Source organism: Centroberyx gerrardi, chromosome 5 (genome assembly GCF_048128805.1).
Source record: "Centroberyx gerrardi isolate f3 chromosome 5, fCenGer3.hap1.cur.20231027, whole genome shotgun sequence".
NCBI classification, from domain to species: domain Eukaryota; kingdom Metazoa; phylum Chordata; class Actinopteri; order Beryciformes; family Berycidae; genus Centroberyx; species Centroberyx gerrardi.
The window spans coordinates 18,727,236-18,748,622 of NC_136001.1; the positions used below are offsets into that span (position 1 = coordinate 18,727,236).

General features: G+C 42.1%; 3 protein-coding genes across 3 annotated transcripts; 1 reads left to right on the forward strand and 2 right to left on the reverse strand.

Annotated features, from left to right (window-relative positions):
• Positions 1-441: 441 nt before the first annotated feature.
• kbtbd12 (kelch repeat and BTB (POZ) domain containing 12) lies at positions 442-3,607 on the reverse strand. The gene is made up of 5 exons (XM_071912710.2): positions 2,535-3,607; positions 2,141-2,411; positions 1,756-1,906; positions 881-1,078; positions 442-772 (listed from the first exon to the last, which is right to left on the reverse strand). Exons 1-5 carry the CDS (start codon positions 3,605-3,607, stop codon positions 603-605), a joined length of 1,863 nt encoding a protein of 620 aa, XP_071768811.2. The 3' UTR covers positions 442-602.
• Positions 3,608-5,466: 1,859 nt separating this feature from the next.
• On the forward strand, positions 5,467-12,540 carry slc26a6l1 (solute carrier family 26 member 6, like 1). The gene is made up of 19 exons (XM_071912681.2): positions 5,467-5,606; positions 5,934-6,073; positions 6,493-6,603; positions 6,685-6,860; positions 6,942-7,106; positions 7,346-7,498; positions 7,844-7,926; positions 8,033-8,180; positions 8,304-8,417; positions 9,256-9,333; positions 9,528-9,623; positions 9,805-9,911; positions 10,130-10,199; positions 10,282-10,374; positions 10,521-10,631; positions 11,310-11,738; positions 12,104-12,158; positions 12,262-12,407; positions 12,514-12,540. The coding sequence occupies exons 1-19, from the start codon at positions 5,467-5,469 to the stop codon at positions 12,538-12,540; spliced, it is 2,442 nt and encodes an 813-aa protein (XP_071768782.2).
• A 370-nt stretch (positions 12,541-12,910) lies between these two features.
• On the reverse strand, positions 12,911-18,595 carry p4htmb (prolyl 4-hydroxylase, transmembrane b). Its single transcript, XM_071912697.2, has 9 exons — positions 18,263-18,595; positions 18,087-18,168; positions 16,721-16,911; positions 16,530-16,626; positions 15,405-15,567; positions 15,010-15,195; positions 14,658-14,748; positions 14,353-14,476; positions 12,911-13,622 (listed from the first exon to the last, which is right to left on the reverse strand). The coding sequence occupies exons 1-9, from the start codon at positions 18,593-18,595 to the stop codon at positions 13,405-13,407; spliced, it is 1,485 nt and encodes a 494-aa protein (XP_071768798.1). The 3' UTR covers positions 12,911-13,404.
• Between the last annotated feature and the right edge of the window lie 2,792 nt (positions 18,596-21,387).

The window sequence follows — 21,387 nt, forward strand, 5'->3', positions numbered from 1 at the left end:
AAGCATAATAACATATTTTTGTCCACCTTTTACTATCACAAGCATACAACCAACAAACACATTGATTAATATATTTGAATTCACGTTTTTATATTTGAAACCACTAAGTCTGTCAGTGTTGTGTTTTAGTCATAAAGCAGAGGATATCTTTGATAAAAGCCTGTTATGACTAAATACAGTATATATGTTCACTTTTATGCTTTTTAAGTGATTCCTGTACAAACTGCAGTTACACTTTTCAGGCCCCTCCACATTCTGGTTATGGCATGATCTGTATTGAGGCTGCATGTCCATAATTATTAGATTATTATTATTAGATTAGGTAATACTCATTTAATTTTTGTTTCAGGGTATCGATCTTTGTTGCAGGTATTATACGATAAGATAAAAAAGCGACAACAAATATTTACAAAAATGTGTTTCCATCGTTCCTCTCTATCTATTAAAATGTGCAAGATAACTGCAGATTGCTTTCATGCAGAGCCCTAATAACTTTTTGTTCTTGAAAAATGATTGCCTTTGGCCCAGCAATAAGTGCATCACGTAATGAACTTGCTTTACAAATTTCCCCAAACAGACTTTGATCTGATCTGACAGAGGCGTCACTGATTCACCAGGTCTGCAGGTGGGGACATGAGCCCCCGTGGGTTGAGTTTTGCCACCAAGCAGACATCATAGTTGTCATGCATCAGCGCTCGCCGCGACACTACTGTCCACCGGTTCTCCCATGGGTCCAGCTCCAAAATGTCATTTGTTATATCATCGTGACGATCTGAGGATTGTTGAGGAATAGAAAGAGCGTTAGGATTACTTGGAAAGACTTAACATCTTTCAAAATCATAAAATTTCATATGGATATGGAGGAGCTTTATTTCAGTACCTGCTCCTTTGTAGTATCCACACACATAAAGCTTGCCTCCCACCACTCCTGCGTTTGAGGCGTTGGTGCGCAGTGAGAGTTGGGGAGAAGGGAGAGGGGGCCCGTCCCTCCAGTAGTCTCCATCAGGGTTGTAGATCTCCACAGCGTCGAGACACCGGCGTGATTGCCCACGGTCCACACCCTCACAGCCAATGCCTCCTATCAGGGGAAATGAGGTTTACCACCAAACAGCATCATATTTGATATTCAGCGGCTGATAACTACTAAATCCTTTGACATAAATGTATTAAAGTACTTGCGTTTGACATAGCATGATTTGTGAATGTTGTCAAACACAGGTTTACCTGTCCATTTCTCTCTCATCCAGTTGAGTGGAGGCTGATTTCACAGTTTTTTCTCTACACACACCAGAAAAGATATGGCCTAGATCACAAACTACTGTACTTAGACTAATCAAATGTTGACTAGGTTATTATTTAGGGCCTACATACCGTTTTAAAACCTTTTCCAGATTTGTGAAAACAGAGTAAATGCTAATTTCACTGTTTTTTCTCTGTACACACCGCAAAAGATATGGTCTAGATCACAAAGCACTGTACATAGACTGGTCAAACCTATTATTATTATACCCTAACTGTGAAATCAGCCTTTACTCAGAAATCTCTCAGTGTTAGTTCAGACAGGCACAGAGCAATAACCAAAGCCTTGGGGGTGTTTAGTGAAAGTCCCAAAAAGGAAATAGTTTCTATTTCTATTTAATATGTTTCTGTTTCCTTTTTTGGACATCTTACTACCTGGATGACTGAAATGAAGTGAAAAAAAGTTTTCACACATTCCTATTATTTAACAAGTGAACTGAACAAACATAATCTTACCCATCACAAAGATTTCACCATTGAGCGCCACAGCACTGCAGCGGTATTTTGAGTACTTCATGGGCCCGAGCTCTGTCCACTTATTGCTGTTTGGATCATATTCCAGAAGGCGGTTACTGAGGCGGTCAGGCTCATCATCCATCCGGTATGACTGGAGGGTTGGGGGGGGGGGCATGACAAAGCAGAAGCATTCACATACTGAGACAGTAATATACAAAACAACATATTAAATGTGTGTGTGAAGAGTCTGATTCTCTAGGTCTTCTGGTGCTATGTGTCACAAAAACAAATGTGAATGCACATTTATTACTGAAAAAAAATGAGCACAGTGCGGCTTTATCAGGTGAATACATGTATCATGAAATTCTCTTATGTTCACATTCACCTGTGGGGTTCGACCACCTATCACATACAGACGATCTTTCAGTGTGACCACACTATGATAGGCCAAAGGCATGGGCAGTGGTGCCGCGCTCCGCCAGGGTCCACCCTGCAGAGACCAGCGCTCCACACAGTTAGTGATGAGGTACTGGTTCTTCAGCTTCATCTGCCCACCCAGCAGGTACAGAGTCTCACCCAGCGATCCTAGAGCATAAGAATCACGGTATTCTGCTGAAGTCAGGCGCTCCCAGCTGCCTTGGGCCTCCACTTTGTACCTGGTAACCCCAGACAATAATCACTACCATATTTGTGGGTCAAGCAAATGCATGAGTACTCAAAGGCTGGCAGTCTGTGTCAAAATGTATCATTTAATTGTGCAATTATGATATCCTTCTTACCTGAAAATCTCCACATGCATGTCCTTCTGTCGGGCCATTCTGCGCACACCTGCCTCTCCTGCCACTATAATGTCATTTGTTTCAGTCACAACCCCTGCACCCACGTACCCCAGAGCCTCTCCGTAGCGAGGTGAAGTGATGTAGTAGGTGCGGCCTGTGGACGGGGCGTAGCAGAAGCTGCGCTCAGCATAGCTGCCGTATCGTGACCTGATCCCACCGCCGTCGTTCCCAATGCAGAGCAGCAGATCTGTGGTCTCCATGCCGTACCGCAACTTCAGCTTGCGTGGTGCGGCGGAGGGATGCATGGCCGTGGCCTCCAGGGCTTCGTTCACCATCTCTAGGCACTCGGCGTCAGCCAGCAGGGCCGTGTTCCTCTTCATCGTCTCTCTCAGATAGTCGGGGTGCACCAGTGGCAGACGCACCTTCCTCAGGAGCTCCGGGAGATGCCGGCTGCGTCCCTCCCCATCCGCCAGAGCGTTGTGTTTGACCCAGCGCAGAACCACATCCAGAATGGTCTCTTCTCGTGTAACATTAAGGTCATCGGATCTTAGCAGCTTTCCCAGCTGATGGGCCTCCAGCTCCAGCACCTCCTCATTCTGGCAGACCTGGACAAAGTACTGCCGTAGGAAGCGCTGAGCATGGTCAGCCAGTTCCTCTGCGCCTAGTTCACGGGCATAGTAATACACGCCGAGGCAGTTGGAGGCATCCATGTTCTCCCTCATGTGCAGCTGGCAGCGAGTGAAAACGTCATCCATTTGCAGGAGGAAAGCTGCAATGGAGACACCCTGCACATTGGCGTTGGTGAGCGGAAGATCTGAGCAATACATGTATTTCAAGAGCAGGGCCAGGCTGTCTGCAGGGGTGTCACGCAGGAATATCTCTCTGTTGTTGCACTCACGCAGGCCACAGGTGAACATCACACGGAAGTAGGGGCTGAAGGCAGACAGGATGACCCGGTGACAGGGAAAGCTGATGCCCTCAGCAACCAGCACCACGTCTGTCAGGTTCTCAGTCTCCCTCATCTTCCTCAGCTGGTCCAGCAGCACCAGCCCATGTTTGGCTCTAAGATCCATTTTTGTTCACTTTTTGGCAGCAATAATATATATTTACACAGGATAGATAGTTTAAAAACATCAGCATGCACTGTGAAACAACTTGTGAGGAGGTTGTCTCTGTAAAAAGGAGAAACAGAAACAAAGTCAGTTTTGAGCCACCATCAATATCTCAACAGCAAGTGAGGTTGCTACATGCTAAGTATTGTGAAATTTTGACGATTCAGACTATTCAGCCATGTCCACTTCAGATTTTTCTATTTTTTTCTTGCTTGACAATGAAGATCTGGTATTCAAAATGAGTAATCATTGGATTATTACTTGATTAACCATAAATGGTCAATAAAACATTACAAAGATTTTGTAACCCTGATATCCATCCTGCTAATGCTTAGAATAACAACTCTATCAGCGTAATTGCATGAACTGTCTTCATATTTCAGCAGCCTGTATTCTAATAACCTCTGTCTGCATTTTCAAACTAACATTTGGATTTAAGAAGGAGATACAACACATAACAGCAAAACACCACCACTGTCTATGAAGGTGTCCACTCTGAGAGGTTAGTACTGTAGCTCTCCACACCATGCGGTGTTAGTCAGCCCGTTCCCTTGTAATTATAGCCTTACCAAACTCATCAACTCCTCGGGTGTTAAGAAGTCCCACTGTTATCTTTGGCCTTAAAAGACCAGTAAATGGTCATGTTTTTTCATCAGGCTGCATGTGTTGTTGATGTTGCTGAATGTATTGGGGTTAGAGAGGGGCTGCAGCAATCGCCAGAGACAAAGCTATTTACCCCCCACCTCCACTGCCTTGGCCCTCTGAGCAACTAACCCAAAAATAGACTGTGCTGTGGCAGACTGCAAGTGGGTCAGAAGGGCTGAGGTGACGAGTGTGACTTTTTAGTAAGCAATAACAGTGACAAACAAATGGTGGTTTCTTTAGTCATTCATAATTTGACTTTCCCCCCTTATATTGCAGTCCATTTGGGATAATTCTCTGTTTGTCTGTGTTTGGTTGCCTCTGTCACGTGCACGCAGCTCTGGAATGACTGAAATGAAACATTGCTCCGAGCTTGGATTCAGATTTCATGACAGCACTCTCTTAAAGGACCAGGCAGTAATATCCCCATGTTTCAAAAATCAACCTATTAAGACTATTCTGACCTATTAAGTTTTATTCTAGTAACCAAAATTCCTGAGACTATTACAACAATCATAATAAACTTGCTATAACAGCAAATATGGCTTATGTTTTGTATTCAATTCAGAAATAAATACAGATTACATGCTTATTTTAGATGTGATGTCTGATCTATTTTAAATTTGTTTACGCAGAATGTTGTTGTGTAGACATGAACAGGCCTCTGGTGAAACCTGCATTTGCATTTTATATATTTTGTGAGTCTTTTGTTCTGAGCCCTCAATAATAGATGTCATGACCAATGTGGTTTGAGCTTAAGCTGACATTTCATGGCTCATTAGGATTACTTCTGCTAGTGTAAGGAATCATGCTAAAATATATTTCCTATGTGGAAAGATATCTGTTGTAATTCAACAGAGAGTTAATCTTTTTCCTCTTTAAGGCCATAATTATCACAACTTTTGTTTATTCTGGTCAGCCATCGCTGTCATAAAAAGCCAACTAATCATTATTTTCCCTACAACATCCTCACTGTAGTTAACCATTAGGCAATACGGTGTATATGTGCAGATAGGTCTTGTGACAGTGGTAATACTGCGGGTCTGGCTTTTGGAGGACAAAGCTTGCTGTACGAATTTGATTTGTGTCTAACTTATTTGAAATAAAAGTCTAAAAGGAATATATCTCCTATACTGAATTATAGAAGAGTAAAAAGATAGTTTGACGGATTCAGCGCCATGGGCTCTACACGCAGGTTTGGGAAATACAGAGTGGAGAGGGATGTGCTGGATGAGCAGAGACTGGAAGAGGTAGCGCAGAGAAAAAACTACTGTGAGACTCACCCCTCTCTGACTGAACGTCTCAAAGGCTCCCTAAGGTAAGGCAAAGTTTATGTGTTGATTTTGTGAATATGAAGCTTACTGTGCATGTTTGAGGTAAATGCAATTGACTTGGTAGTTTGATAATCCACGTAGAATTATAAGGACTTGGGACAGGAGGTTTATCTAGGGGTTGCTTCCATTTAGTGGCTTGAGGATGACAGCTATCCAAAGATGGGATGCGTGCAATCCAATTTCATCTTTGATGACCAGAGACCAGTCCTTAGTGAATTTATGCTTTGAAGCACCAGTCAAAATAAGTAGGCGCAGGTGGGTCCCCTCTCTCCTTCACTTATATCTCTTTGTATCCCATAAATCCCTCCCAGATGTACAGTACCCAAACTGAAACGAAGTGTGGTGAGCAGCTTGCCTGTATTATACTGGCTACCCAAGTACTCAGTCTGGGACTATGGCATGCCAGACCTCATCTCCGGCATCAGTGTGGGCATTATGCACCTGCCACAAGGTATGACAGTTATGGTCGAGGAAATATCACTGGTGCTGCAGAAAAAACACGTCACTGCCATTTTGATGTTTTTTTTTTTTTTTACTTGAACTGAAAGCTCACATCGTCATTTATGTGTTGAGGGAGTTTCATGACACCTGTTAAAAACCCATTGTATAATTGTATAAATCCATACTGTAGGTGTCAATGAGTAAATGAGTATTCTTTTCTTCATTCCATACTTCTCTTCTCTTCCATCCTTTCCTTTTGCATATAAGTATTTTTGTCTGACACCAGCAATACACTATTAAGTACAATTAATTATCATCCTTCTGGAGGATATTTCTTTTGCCTTTAACCCTAAAAACAGCTTCACAAAACTATCCATGTGAGTGTGTATTGAGGCCACTGTAACAAGACTTCTTCCCTGCTTCCCACAGGCATGGCATATGCATTGTTGGCTTCCTTGCCTCCTGTATTTGGGCTCTACACATCCCTCTATCCAGCATTAATCTACTTCTTTTTTGGGACATCTCGTCATATTTCCATAGGTAAGTAGACAGAAAGGCATTGCACGGCCATTATAACCTGTTGATTAACATGCACATGTTGCTCCCGTATGGTGTGTTCAGGTACATTTGCTGTGCTCAGTATCATGGTGGGTAGTGTGACAGAGAGACTAGCGCCAGACATGGCCTTCCTCAAAATGAATGGGACCAACCTTACGGCAGAGGTGGACATACCTGCCAGGGACTCGTACAGGGTGCAGGTGGCTGCTGCTACCACCGTCCTAGGAGGACTTATTCAGGTCCGCAAAAGAGAACACCCCACAAAAACATCCTTCCCATACTGCCAAAAATCATGTCTTTACGAATGTTTGTGTGCATAGGTGGTACTGGGTTTGGTAAAGTTTGGATTTGTGGGAACCTACTTGTCTGAACCGCTGGTGCGGGCTTACACAACAGCTGCTGCTGCCCATGCCGTGGTGGCACAACTGAAGTACATCTTTGGAGTGTCACCCACGCGGTTCAGTGGGCCGCTGTCACTGGTGTATGTGAGTATCATCAAGCATTTGGCACCGACTCCTATGGCTTTGGTTAATACCATAGTGCTGATCTGCACTACTTTTATTGTCACACTATCCTTTTAAGCACACTTTGGTATGATGAATGCTTAACTGGACAAAATGTTGAATCTGTGCAGCTCAGCATGATTCTGTGCGTGTGTGTGTGTGTGCAGTAGTGAATGTATGTAGCTTTTACTACCTGCTGCATCCTTGTTTTACCTTCTCAGACCTTGGTGGATGTTTGCTCCTTGCTGCCCAACACCCATCCTCCCACGCTGGTGGTCAGCGCTGTGTCCATGGTGTTTCTCGTTGCAGCGAAGGAGCTCAACTCCTTCCTCAGCCCGAAGCTGCCAGTGCCGATCCCAGTGGAACTCATCACAGTCAGTTGACACAAGGGCACTCTCTCGCTCTGGCCTCTCATGAGGAAAAAACATAGGTTTAGGTGATCACCTCTGTACGCTGCGGTGATGCTGATATTGCAGCACTAGAAAACACACGCAGTGGAACCAAAAAGCTGAATCAGCGGTACTGCCAGAGCCAGTGCATTTGTGCAAGACACGGCAAAAATGAGACATGTACAGCTAATGATTAGGCCCACTCGTGGCATATGATTGACCAGACTTTTAACGATTGAAGTTTAATGATTGAAATGTGTTTTAAAATGTTGATGTTTGTGTCTGTGTGCCGATGCTTGTTTGTGTTTGTGGGCATATTTCTGTCATTAGATTGTGGCAGCCACATTGATATCATCCTATGCCCACTTGAACAGCAACTACACTATCTCAGTAGTAGGGGAAATTCCTAGTGGGTAAGCATCCAGATTGAAGTTACATTGCTGACGCCATTTGTTGACTCATATTCCCGACTTGGTTAGCACTAACTGATTTCCTTCCTGTCCTCTGCCTGTCTACCAGTCTAAGTCCACCCAGTGTACCAAATGTGAGCCTTTTTGGAGAAGTTATTGGTGATGCTTTTGCGTTGGCGATTGTAGGATATGCCATATCCATTTCACTTGGAAAAACATTTGCTCTAAAACATGGGTACAAGGTGGACAGTAACCAGGTGAACGAGGACTCACACCAAATGTCAATACCATCCAATATTAGCATACAGTAATTTCCACATACTGTGTTTGTTTGTCTTGCTGTTTGTAGCTGTTTCTTCTCTGTCTCCACCCTGCTGCAGGAGCTGGTGGCACTGGGTCTCAGCAATGCAGTGGGAGGCTTCTTCCAGTGCTACTCTGTTTGCTCTTCCATGTCCCGGAGTCTCATCCAGGAGACCACTGGAGGAAAAACACAGGTGAGAGAAAATACAGTCAGACGGTTTTCACTTCAGAACCAGAATCAGGGTTGCTTTAATTTGCCAAGTACAGTTAGTGCACAAGTGATTTGACCTGGTTAGTTGGTTCTGACACATTATAACAGTTACACAACACAGGTCTGACACACTAGGTACAGGACAAAATGTGACAGGACCTCACTTACAGTGCAGACAAGATGTACTGTATGACAGTGGAATAAACATAATCTCACGGATATATTCAAAGCTAGAAAATTGTTCCAGTGCGGCAGCGTTGGCATAGCTGGTAGCAGCATAGTCACTGATATATAACCAGGTTGATAAATAGGAAAAAAAAAGATAAATGACAGCTGTGCAAAATACAACTAGGTTGATAGAAAACCTGAGTAGCTTATATCATCGGTGCCCATGTGCAGATTAGCAGGGTTCAGTCTTTCAGTCCAGTGTGTGTGTGTGTGTGTGTGTGCTTGTGTGCATGTTTGAGCTAGCTTTGGTGTGGGGGTTGGCGCAGGGGGTCGCGGCCTAGTTGAGGAGAATGATTGCTGTTGGGAGGAAACTGTTGAACTGTTGGGTGGAGGCAAGCTTGTGCTATTTTGAATCCTCAACTGCAAATCCAAATGAATACTCTCAGGGACACAATATGGCTGCTGCAAAACAGCAGTGAGACTGGAGGCATGATTTCCAGTGAAAGCAAAGGTCTGGCTTCATGGCTTCCAGACACAGACTGACAGCATTTCAGTAGAATTTTTTATCTAGGATTAGGCTTTATGTTGGCATGTCCGTTGAACAAAAACAAAATGACCTTTGTTTTTTATGAAGAATGTATTTTTTTTTGCAGATGGCTGGAATGGCCTCAGCTGTAATCGTGTTGGTGACAATACTGAAGCTTGGGCCACTGTTCCAGGAGCTGCCAAAGGTACTGCTGCCGTCCTGCATGTCTCCGCCTTTACATTGCTTGGCAAAGTTTGTAAATGTTTATGTTTCTTTAGCATTGTTTTGCATGATAGTTTTTGTGTGACATAACGTTTTGTTGCTTTGATTTGGCTTATTCAAGTTTCTGGGTACATACTTGATTAATAATCATAAAACTCATGGCTGTGCTTGTTCCAGGCAGTCCTTGCAGCAATTGTCTTTGTAAATCTGAAGGGTATGTTCAAGCAGTACTCTGACATCGTTACACTGTGGAGGAGCAGCAAGGTGGATCTGGTGAGAGGATTAAGTATTGCTGTGTCATGTAATTAAAAAATGTCCTAAAACAGTTAACACAGTTAAAACAGTAACATAAAATAATTTGTTGTGGCATTAAATCTGGAGATGTGCCATTATTCTAGTTTCCTTCTAGTAATCATTACTGATGAATACAACAGTGTCATACTCTACTCCCCAGGTGGTGTGGTTGGTCACTTGGGTGTCAACACTACTGTTCAATCTGGACCTGGGTCTTGCAGTGTCCATCACCTTTGCTCTGCTTACTGTTATCTTCAGGACTCAACTGTAAGGGACTTCTGCAACTCAGCGTAGTGTGTTTTTCACGGCTGTGTGTCAGTCATACTGTGTGCGAAAAGCAACTTCAGCAACTGACACTGGGCTCCAAGATTTTTTTGTGATTATAAAAAATAAAAAAAATACTGTAGACAACCACATTTAGCATCTTGCTTCATCTTGCTGAAAATTTGTAAAAAAAAACCAAAACAAATTATCTTATCCTTCAGGCCAACATACTCTGTTCTGGGACATGTTCCAGGTACTGAGCTCTATGTGGATATAGAGACCCACAAAGAGGTAAATACAACAGGAAGAAAGCAATGAGTAAAAACCTTTCTACACCAACCCTGGAAGCTGATGATGCTTCTCTATTTGGCAGGTCAGAGACGTCCCAGGCATTACTATATTTCGTTCCTCTGCCACAGTATACTTCGCCAATGCTGATCTGTACCTTGAGGCCCTGAAAGAAAAGGTTTGTTCTCTTCACTAATAATACTGTCCCTTCTGATTTCCTCGCCCTCTCACCTTTATCAGACCATTCTCTTGTCTTTTCAGGATCATTGTTATAAGGTGTGTGTGATTGATATATATATATATTTTTACATTATCTGTTTTTAGAGTGGACTTGACATCAGTAAAATGATTATCTATAAGAGGAGACAGGAGGCAAAACAGAAACGCAGAGAAAAGAGGGCTGAGAGAAGGGCAAGAAGACAAGCCAAGAGAGAGGTAATATACTGGAAATGTATAACATATTGTATGGAAACAAAGAACAACAACAAAGAAGTTTAAAGTACTACACTGACTTTTTTGGAGTTTGTCTCATTGATCACTTTACTCAATGATGAGAGGATTGGCACCAAAATCAACTCTGTGAGCTCTGTCTGGTTCGCATGCTAACGCTTTAGCATACAGTATGTTAAGTAATTGTAAGCGACTAGCATTATACTTAAAGTGAGAAAACCTGCAGCAGCTATAAGGCTGGATGGTTAGTTAATTTTAATGACACACATCTAAACATCCCTCAAGACTTTGAGAGTAACTTGTTTAGTTTTTTGACCTGTTGATTCGTAAGGGACTTCAGTAATGATGAAGATTGAGATCTGTTTTCATAAATTATTAATCTACAGGCTATTGAATAATAAACCAATACCAACTTTGGATCACTAAAAGGTCCTTCTTCATAATTTGGATAATGCTAGTCGCCTATGATCATTTAACATACTGTATGCTAAAGTGTTAGCATGTGCATCGGACAGAGCTAGCTAACATTAGCGGAGACAGCTGATTTTGGTGCCAATCCCATTGTCAGATAAGGTAAGGTGAAACCAAATTCCAAAAAGGTCGGTGCAGTTCTTTAACTTGTAATGAATCACAGAATTCTAAGGATCACTTCTCCCGCTACAGAGGCGGGCACAGCGGGCGGCAGAAAAGCTAGCTGCAGCGCCTGTGTTCTCTGTGGAGGAAGAGGCGGGCCGCTGGAGGGACACATGCATGGATGGGAATGTTACAGAGGAGGAACCACAGGGCGGGAGAGGGCGGGAGAATAGAACGGTGTTTGTCATGCCAACAATGCCCCGAACGCCAGACGGCCACTGTAGATGGGAGTACCTGAAGGGCGGGGATCCAGACAGCGCCAGCCTCGGGTCGGTGTCCGGACTGCAGGACGGGGACACCACCACTCTGGGCTCCAGCAGTGAGGACACCCTGAGTCGTGACCTGGAGCGGGTCTCCCTTGGGTCCCTGGGCAAGTGGACCTGGGACATTCACTCCATCATCCTCGACCTCTCCACAGCCAACTTCATTGATGCAGTGGCCATCAAGACTATGAAAAATGTAGGATTTCTCAAATCTTCCAGTGTTACAAAGTATGGATTTTTCACTGACAATTATTTGGTGTAGATTGGAGTGTTGTTTGTTCATTCTGATAGGAGCGGGAGTTTGAAACTCTCTAAAAGTGTTAAATTAGCTCTGATGGGTGCAGACTTAAACACTGGCATAGTGCTGACTTTTACACTCATTAAATTAACACTGACGATTTTCTGTATAGGAAAGGAGGCTATCAGGCTGATAAGGGTTAGTAGAATCAGACGGGGAAGAAAAGAGAGAATAGTTTTTTTGAGAGTGGTGTAATTATAACTCTTAATGAATGAGTGCCAAGAAACTTGAGAACAATAAGTGTTTTGCATTTATATTTACAGATATTCCAGGACTTCAGTGAGATTGATGTAGATATCTACATGGCAGGGTGTCAAGGTAAGTGAACACCTTCTCAGATAGCTTATAATACAGTATTTCATGGATAGGTTTTATCTTGGTGGTATCTCTGCCTGCCTGTAACCTATTTTTTTAAATTTAGCCTCTGTGGTAGAGCAGTTACAGCTTGGAGACTTCTTCTCGGAGTCGATTACAAAGACACGTCTTTTTGCCACCGTCCATGATGCTGTGCTGTACTGCCTCGACCATCGCGGAGCGTCATCGTTCTCTGGATGCGAGTCTTCAGTGGTGCGTCTGCAGCTGACATCCACATTCAAATACACATGCGCAACATTTAGTTTTTCAATAAATGATAACTTTTTCAATAAATGATCAAAAAAATGTCTCATTGCAGGAAATGCAGAGCAGCACAAAGCTTTAAGGACTTTTACTGAACAGGACATCCAGCTGTCAGCACAGAAGATGGAAGAACTATCTCAACATCTACTGGAAGGAATGGGCCTGTCGCAAGCTGTGACTTATAGTAGTAATTTCATCTTGTTTATAACAGAGGATAGCATTGACTGAGAATAATACAAAATGACTAGAATTAAATATGAAATCCTGATCCTAAGACTTTAGTATTTTGACAGGCCTCTTTCATTTAATTGTTGAGATATATTAATATTAAATATACAATACAATTGCTCATTTTAAGTTGTGTATTTTATTTTCAATGAGGGAAAGTGATTCAGTGCATTTCCAAACAAAATGGAACATTTGAACAATACCTGAAGTATTTCAATCAAGTAGAATTTGACAGAAAATTACATGAATTCAAGGAACAGAGTAAAGGCAAACATGCACCACACTGACAGTGTGTGAGTTTGTTTTCTTTTTGGTAATGGCACACAACAACTAGGCAGGACATCGGAGTGTTTACGCTATGCCATTTCATTTTTCAAGTGCAATTTTTGCCCATGGCAACAGCAAAACATGTGAAGCTAATACATGCAAAGAGAAGCTTTCTAGTCTTAACTCCTTTGCAGAGTTAACTTTGTAGGCGTTCCAATGCAACATTCCTAAAATGGGGAGTTAGAGAAGATTAAAAAAATAGCATAGAATAACAATATCCAAACAATATCATAATAACATAAACATCTCAATTTACAGTTGCATAAACCCACTGTGACCTCATTCCCTGAATATAACTTGTTTCTACATACTGGCCGCAGAGGATGTCATCAAAGGAAGTTGTGCACAGGACAGAGGACGGTTAGGTAGATTTTTTGATTTGGTTTATAAGCTACAAGTCTTGATGCAGGTCAGAACTGTGTAGGTCAGGGCTCAGCTTCAGCCCTTCGTCATCCTCATCCTCAGGCTGCTGTGACACGAGCTGCTGGTATCGAGCCTGACGCTGGTAGTCCGGATCAATGTTGATCCATTTATTGGCGACCCACTTTGTGCCATGGGTCACCACACAGCCTCCATGCAGAGAGTATTCATCCTGCTCTCCCACCCAACCTATTGAGTAAATAGGTCATATATAGGTTATTATATAATATAAAATATCAAAAAAGCTGATTTAATTTCTGGTTAGCAAACTCCTGTATATGATTTGCGTTTTTTTAAGGGTTCACGCTGATGTTTTAGCTCCATAATCCTATTACTTTGGAAATAACACGATTTTTATATATGGTCCCCATATTTTAGGATGTCAAATCTATGTGGACAAATTAAGCTTATATTCAATAAACTATTTTTCCTATGTGCTCAAAAATTCTTTTGCATTTCTACATATTGCTAAGAGGACTCAGCTTTGATGTGGCTTCAGATGTGAGTACACTTGGCTTTAAATGACTCTGAGATACTAACAGCAGTAGGCTATATGGGTAAATGAGAATAAGTAAACAAGGATCTAAAATATCAATCCAGCTTTGAATCATTGTGCTCTTGCTCCAGACAATCAAGACTGTCATGAATGACAGTTTTTTCTCCCTACTAACTTTCCCACTGAGTTCAATTGGAAAACTATTAGTAAGGAAAAACTGCTTAAATCATTCATACAAATCATGAAGCTCAATAGCAGATAACATTCTGAAATCAACCTCACTTTTAAATGCACTTATAGCTCTTGCTCTAGATGGCCTTAAATCTTTAACACACCAGTATGGGCTTAAAGTCCCTCCCTCTCTGCCTTAACATAGTATTCAGTGTGCTGTGTGGTGCTGTAATTTGTACTGGCAATTTTTACCTCTCCCATCAGAAAGGTAGTTGTACCAGAACACAGCTGTCCCTTTGGTAGGCTTCACCCGAAGGTTACTCTTGTCACAGTTCTTTCTGGTGTCCAAAAGATCCACATCATTCTGTATAAGAGACTGAAACACACAATCAAACTTAGTGATACAATTAGATTAATAATTAGATTAATATCAGGCCCATGCACCCAATGACAAACAAGTGAGTTAACACAGATATGATAGACATGCACAATATGTACACCATACTTGTATACCATACTCTCTGTACACATTTACAGACCCACACACAGTTACGCACCACTTCATCATAGGTCCTGTTGTCTGCCACTGGGAATGCGGTCTCCCCGCCCCCCTCAACTGAGTTCAGGTAGAAGAGAACTGTGATGTACCTAGGTGTGCAACACAGATTTAAATTGACACACACGTGTACGTGTACGCACATATCCCACAAAAACACACACACTCTACAAACAAGTAAACAAGCAAAGTGGCATGCCCACAGTTATCACAATGGAATGTCAATGCAAAGCAATGAGCACTAACTAAATGCAATTCAGTAATCACACTGGACAGATGAATGCAGATCCATCCATGTGGAGAAATGTCAGTTGATTCAACCCAGTCAGCACTGTGGACGTCTGCAAGCTCACCTGCAAGACGTCTCAAAGGGAGTAGAGGTGTTGGCTGCGAGGCGTGTGTGTGTGCAGGCGGTTTCAGGATAGACAGGGCCGCTGTCGTGGTGCGCGTGGTAGTGCCCTCCCTGCTCATAGCGAACCACCTGCAGCGGCTCACTTAGGTCCACTAACGCCGATGGGAGCCGAGTGAGGCGAGTCACCCTTTGTTAGACAGAGGTAAAAGAAAAGACAATCTTTATCTCTTGGCAAACATGGGACAAATATTTTTAAATCCTTTTCATTACACTCGTTTGTGAGTACTGCACGCCCAATATTTGGTATTATATTTGGTATTATATTTTAATACAATGCATAACATAGGGCAAGAGAGGGCGGAACTACAGAGATCAGCGGCGGTGGGACTTCCTCACCTCTTCTTGAGATCTTGGAGGACCTGGTGTGCTCCTTTGCCCTGGTACAGCCAGGTGTGTCTGCTGTTCCTCACCAGCTGACTCCTCTTCACCCCACGCTGCAGCAGAAAGCGCTGGAATGCATCACTGCTCAGAAGCCTAAACTCTTCTAGACTCAGCAAACCTGTCCAAAATAAGACAATGTGCATACATTGTAATCCCTTGCTTAAGCTTTAGATAATCTTTATAGCTTTCATTAATGGTCCCATTTAAAGCTCTCATTTAATTCCCAATACAGATTAATGCATTAACATTCTGCAGATGGAGCACAGTGTCACATTTAAACATGCTGCCAAGAGGACATGGATTCAGATTTTTCCGCATCGGTGGTTTAGGAAAATCAGTTTCCTACTCCTCTTGGGTAGATGTACTGTACATTTGTGTTTAAATGTGACTTGCAGGCCTTTGTAGACAGATTCTTAATATATCTTCAATACAATGTGTAAAGTGGGGGTCGATATGAGGTCAAGATATGCCTCATATCAAAAATATACAATTTATCTACGTTCTATTTACATCTGGCACTGAAAATGCATCTCCAGTATTAACACAGAAATGAGACTGCTCTTTGCATCACAAAACTCAATTATGCATAACGATCGAAAAACTACGATTGTATGCACTTTTTTTGCTTTTTTTTTTTTACTAAAAAATACATTCCCACATTAATCAAAATGAGAATTTCATGCTTGTCTGCAGAGTTGTGAGATATATAAACTAAGACCTCATATGTACCTCATTATGTACTTACTTGTGTTTTTAAATGGTTTCAGCTCTTAAAACAGTAAAATACACACTTGGGACCGACACAGTGTTTCAACCACGCAGGAACTGGTTTTGGAAATAGATTGAAAACCATACATGTTTTAACTCTAGCACTCTAACAATAGCAACACTGTGAACTGTTATCAGCAATCGATAATATGTTTTACATCTTGCATGTGCAGGAATTGCATATCTATATATTTTCAAAACACAACCCATTAAAATACGCAAATGTGAGCAAAACTAAAGAGGATCAGTAATAACTCCAATGTGAATAGTCTCAAGTAAAACCTAAAATCACAAACAAAGTTGATTTCTCACCATTATCATCCTTGTCAGCTTTGAGCCCAGCATAGATTTCTCTCAGATTCTCCGGTGTGAGCCAGATGCCATCCCGCACCCGGGAATGAGTCAATATCTGCGGGAGGCCCAGCAGTGAAGAAAGCAAGGGTTAAACACCTTCAGGACAAGAAACTCTGTCACGCACAATGTGCTCACAAACTGACATACACCTCATGGAGCTGCAACTGCCCGTCCTGGTTGATATCAAGCAGGTTGAAGATCTCCTCTGGGCTGAGGTTTAGCTCCTCCACCAGCTCTTCCTGGCCCTCTTGCACCATAAGCTGGCTTTCCATTAGACCCTTCAGCTGCGCGAGCTGCATCACCACACGACACTCCTCCTCTGACAAAAATTCAGGAATCTCTGCATAAACACAGAGAGACAGACGGAGACGCAGCTATAGAGGGAAAACTCTTGGATCGAAGGGATAGTGGTACAGGCAGGGATGGAGCTTAAGGATTTTGGGCAGTGGCCAGCTGAGCCAATAGCCTGTATTTTTTGGTATCCCAGCTAAAATGTTACTAACCACATTTTTAATAACATATAGTGCACCTTGCTATTTTTTACACTACTTCCATACAATGGCTGCTTCCCTTGCTTTCCAGATTAAATGTCACAAAATTCTTGTTCAATAATATTCTGTAGTCTACACTTAATATTACATTTTACAAACATGTCTTTTATGTACTTTTATGTAAGCTGCAGGCCAATCATTTGTCAATAAAAGGCTACCTAAATAAGCCCACTGACGCATAGTTGAATCTTTAATAACTACTTTCATTATGGCTCATCTATATTAGCTGCAGACATTAAAGGCTTTCATTTTGGTCACAGGGAATCGCTTGTTCCCTATAGCAATACAGAATGTTAATGAAGAGAATAGAGAATGAAATGAAGCGGATTATTATTACACAGATTACAGCCTTGTTATGGCTTGTACTACACACCCTGACTTGGCTATTGTATTTTAAGGTGCTTCAACCACAAATAATCACTGACTGAATGTACTATACATTTTACGATATTAAAAATTTGTTTCCTCAGCTTGTAAGCCCTATTTCTTCCACGGAGAATAAAAGCTCTGTGCAGCCTATTTCCCAAACATACAATACTTCTGTCCAACTAATAGCCTATGCCCTGCAGCCTGACTCTTAGAGAAGTTTGAGATGTAGCCTGACTCCCTCTCACCCCACTCTAAATGTTTGTGTGTGTGTGTGTGTGTGTGCATGCATGCATGAGAGAGAGAGAGAGAGAGAGTGCTGCACTGAGGTGCTGCACTGATGATGAGGCAAGTAAGAAAGAAGGAATGTATGTTGTGAGCGAGCGCAGGGTGTGAGTGTAAAATACCACTATACCAATTAGTTTGTTTCTCAATAATTTACAGGCATCTTGGAGGACAATCTTAAAATCTCACTCTCCTGCCAGGCTAGTGATCCTTAAGTTCCCTACAAGAGAAAATCTGCTCAGTCAGCAGACACGTATTAGGTGTATGCCTTCTGAAATACTGCTTAGTATTATGTGAGTGTATTGGCTCTTACCAAACAGCAGAGGTTTCAGACTTAGTGTCCGCATTTCATGTACTTTATCTGGCACTAGTGACACCTTCTGGACATGTCCCACCTGAAAGATAAAGTGAAGGTTGACTGATAGGTGGTGAGTGTGTGTGTGTGAGTCAGTGAGTTAGTGAGTGGGAGGTTGGTCCATCATTACTCACCCTTATGCCCTCGACCCGTGGAAGAGAAATATCACGCAGAAAGTCTGATCTTGATGGCGGGCGGTGGGATTCAGGGAGCTGGTGGTCGCTGCTCGGCGCGTCGGGGCTCGGGGTGGCATCTCCTTGGCCGTTGTTGTAATGCACGTAAAGTAGCAGTGCTATGACGTTGATAATGTATATGTGAAAAAACACCATCACAACCATGAAGTAGGAGCGGGAGCATATGTTACTCTTATGCCAAGAGAGGCGCTCGCACGGTGGAGGGGGCGGTAAGGTCGCGCTCGCGGATGCGGTCGTATCCTCACCATCTGGGCTTTCCTGGGGTTCAATCATTTTCCTGGGATCCCAGTTGAAGTTGATGCTTGCTCAGCAGTAATGCTCCCTGGCCGCAAAAAATATCGGTCCCCAAGTCCATCTGACAGATCAAATGGGGATAGCGTTTGCTGGATAGATCGGAAGTAACGTTAACTAGAGCGTTGACTGACAGCTGTCCACTTTAATGACATTTCTTCCACGAGCTCTGTTAGCTTTAGGCCAATTTCTGCATAGCAGCATTGAAGCAATAAAGCATTTAAACAACATAAAGGGGTTTTGTGGTCAGGCTACTAGTTTAAGCTGGGACGATAACTAACACTGGCAGTGGAAGTGTGTGCACGGTTACCTTCTCACCCACAACACCGCTGCAGTGGCGGACCAGTCTTGTTTACACTGCAGCAGTCCCAGTCAGCAGCAAAACGCACTGCGCATCCAGCTAGCAAACTGGTAGGCACATCCGAAAACACAGGGGAACTCATTTCAGAAACTTGACTGATACACCCAGCGTCGACTGAATGTAGTAATCATCCTGACAAACGAGCGTTGTAAGATGTGAGCAGGAGAAAACCGTTCTGTCATCTGCGGTAGTCCGCTGTTTACACGCCATTGCCACAACACAAGCTCTCCCGTTGTCAGCAAGAGCCTGCCAGTGCCGAGCAATGCTGGCCTCTGGTGACCCAACACGATAATGACAGCAGTGCAGAGACCATTGTAAACACTTCATTTCTCCTTTTTTTTTTTTTTTGGTGACTATCAGACGTCTTATATGCCATTGATGCATTTTTAGGAATAAAAACAACTTTTGAGTTATTATTTTTTTAAATGAATAATAATTTTTATGACCTACTGTCGTTTAAAAACGTACTGAATGAATTAACGTTACTAAATTATATTAACTGTCCCACGCCTGTGATTTTAATGTTCAGATGCCAGTAAAACAACATTTCATCGGCTACTTTCATTTGGAAGTATATTACAAAAAGATACAAATGTAAAATATGCTATAAAACATTGGTATTGGTTAATCACTGTATTGTGTTTTGTTTGAAATATGTTTGTCCCACACTTATGCGACAACCATCAAATGAAGTTGTTTTTTCCCCCCAAAAAGATGGAGACAAAAGGCAGCACAAGGGCGCATAAAGATGAAGACGACATGAGGGTGGATAAGTTAAATTGAGTGACCACCAAATCAACAAGCAAGGTAAATGTAATTTTTTTAAATTATTATTTGTTGCATGTCCAAAACAACTTTTACGCAACGTTTGTTCAGTCAGACAGTTCAAACAATTCCCTAATTTGTATGCAATTAACCGACATTTTAGGACAAGCTAGCTAACTAACTACAAAAGCTAATATAACCTAACGTTAGCTAACCTCGTGCCTTGCCATTTTACTCCAAGTGACCTGCAGATTCATTAATCAAATTAATTATGAATAGTACAAAGTCTATCTTCAAAATATGTACTGAAAAAGCTAGCTAAATATGAATATCTTATCTGGCCTCTAAATACATGATAACATTAGCATTTACTCTATAGAGTAAAATGCTAAAATTTAGAGGGGTGATAACAAAAGTAAGGCCTAACTTTTTGATTGGCAGCTGTAAAATTATTTCTGAATTAGCAGTTATAAGTTATACGTTACACCAGGCAAAGTAGTAAATTAATATAACCCAACACTGCATATTTGAAGACTGTATTTGTCAGTTTTTCCGACCCAGAAAAATACCAGGTCAACACATGGTGGAATAAGTGACAGCTGGCTGTACTACTTCAGATGATTCCTCTTTGACATGCAAAACCCTGAAACAAAGTGAAGGAAAAACTCAAGCAGCATTTGAACACTGCAGTGGACAGCTAGCAGCAGTAGCAGTAGGCCTAACAGTAGTAGTAGTAGTAGTAACGTTAGTAGTACTAGTAGTTGTGGTAGTAGTAGCAGTACTAGTAATAGTAGCTGTAGTAGCAGTACTAGTAGTAGTAGCAGCAGTAGTAGTAGTAATGGCACCTATTTGTCTCAATCGGAGATATTTCTTTTTCACAGAAACATCACAAGCAAGTACCAAACAGTACCACAAATCAAAAAGGACATAGGCTACATATGCACATCCATCCATGTCTATAGTGAGCATCCATCCATGTCTATAGTGAGCAGACAGGTCAGGCAAAAATTTATTATGATTGTTCCAAAATGTACTGGGAACAAATGACCTCTCTGTAAAAAGAAATATTGGGAAGAATACACCTATTACTGAAACAGCTTCTTCTGTGGCATCAGTGTGAAATGGGTGATCTGTGTTGTCCAGGATTCTCTGAAATGTAGACATGGCTGTCCTATTGTACTTAGTTTTAATGATTCAAGATTACATCCAATAGTTGAACTGGCTTTCTTTATGATCTTTCCCAGTCTGTTGTCATCCTCTTTTGATTGGTTTCCTTGACAGGAGATGAGGGGATAACTGAGAACTGTGACAAGAACACTATGATAAAAGATCAAAAGCATTTTGTCACAGACACAAACTGACAAGTGCTGTGTCGGAAAATTTCTGCATATAGCTCAATTCCTGATTGTGTTTAAAGTCATTTATACACAATACAGTACATGAGAAAGGTGACAAGACAGTCCCGATAGGCTCCTGTGTTAGTGGAGATCATATCTGAAGGGGTTACTAGACTAGATTAATGAGCTTCTCTGCTAGCAGGTCAGGTTGTGTTGTGTTGAGCACTAGGAAATTCAAAGAACAAAATCCTGATGACACTACCAGTCCTTTCCAGGTGTTCATAGACCCTGTGCAACAGGTAGAGCAGAGC

Bases quoted from the DNA above. Each gene is read 5' to 3' on its own strand.
- kbtbd12 (XM_071912710.2), bottom strand. From the start codon at position 3,607: ATGGATCTTAGAGCCAAACATGGGCTGGTGCTGCTGGACCAGCTGAGG. The intron at 1,079-1,755 runs GTAAGATTATGT...TTCCCCTGATAG, and splicing joins TGGTGAAATCTTTGTGATGG to GAGGCATTGGCTGTGAGGGT. The intron at 773-880 runs GTACTGAAATAA...AACAATCCTCAG, and splicing joins TGGATACTACAAAGGAGCAG to ATCGTCACGATGATATAACA.
- p4htmb (XM_071912697.2), bottom strand. From the start codon at position 18,595: ATGATTGAACCCCAGGAAAGCCCAGATGGTGAGGATACGACCGCATCC. The intron at 15,196-15,404 runs GTGAGGAAGTCC...TGTCTAACAAAG, and splicing joins CTCCAAGATCTCAAGAAGAG to GGTGACTCGCCTCACTCGGC. The intron at 14,477-14,657 runs GTGCGTAACTGT...TGTGTGTTTCAG, and splicing joins ACAGGACCTATGATGAAGTG to TCTCTTATACAGAATGATGT.
- slc26a6l1 (XM_071912681.2), top strand. From the start codon at position 5,467: ATGGGCTCTACACGCAGGTTTGGGAAATACAGAGTGGAGAGGGATGTG. The intron at 10,200-10,281 runs GTAAATACAACA...TCTATTTGGCAG, and splicing joins ATATAGAGACCCACAAAGAG to GTCAGAGACGTCCCAGGCAT. The intron at 10,375-10,520 runs GTTTGTTCTCTT...ATCTGTTTTTAG, and splicing joins TTGAGGCCCTGAAAGAAAAG to AGTGGACTTGACATCAGTAA.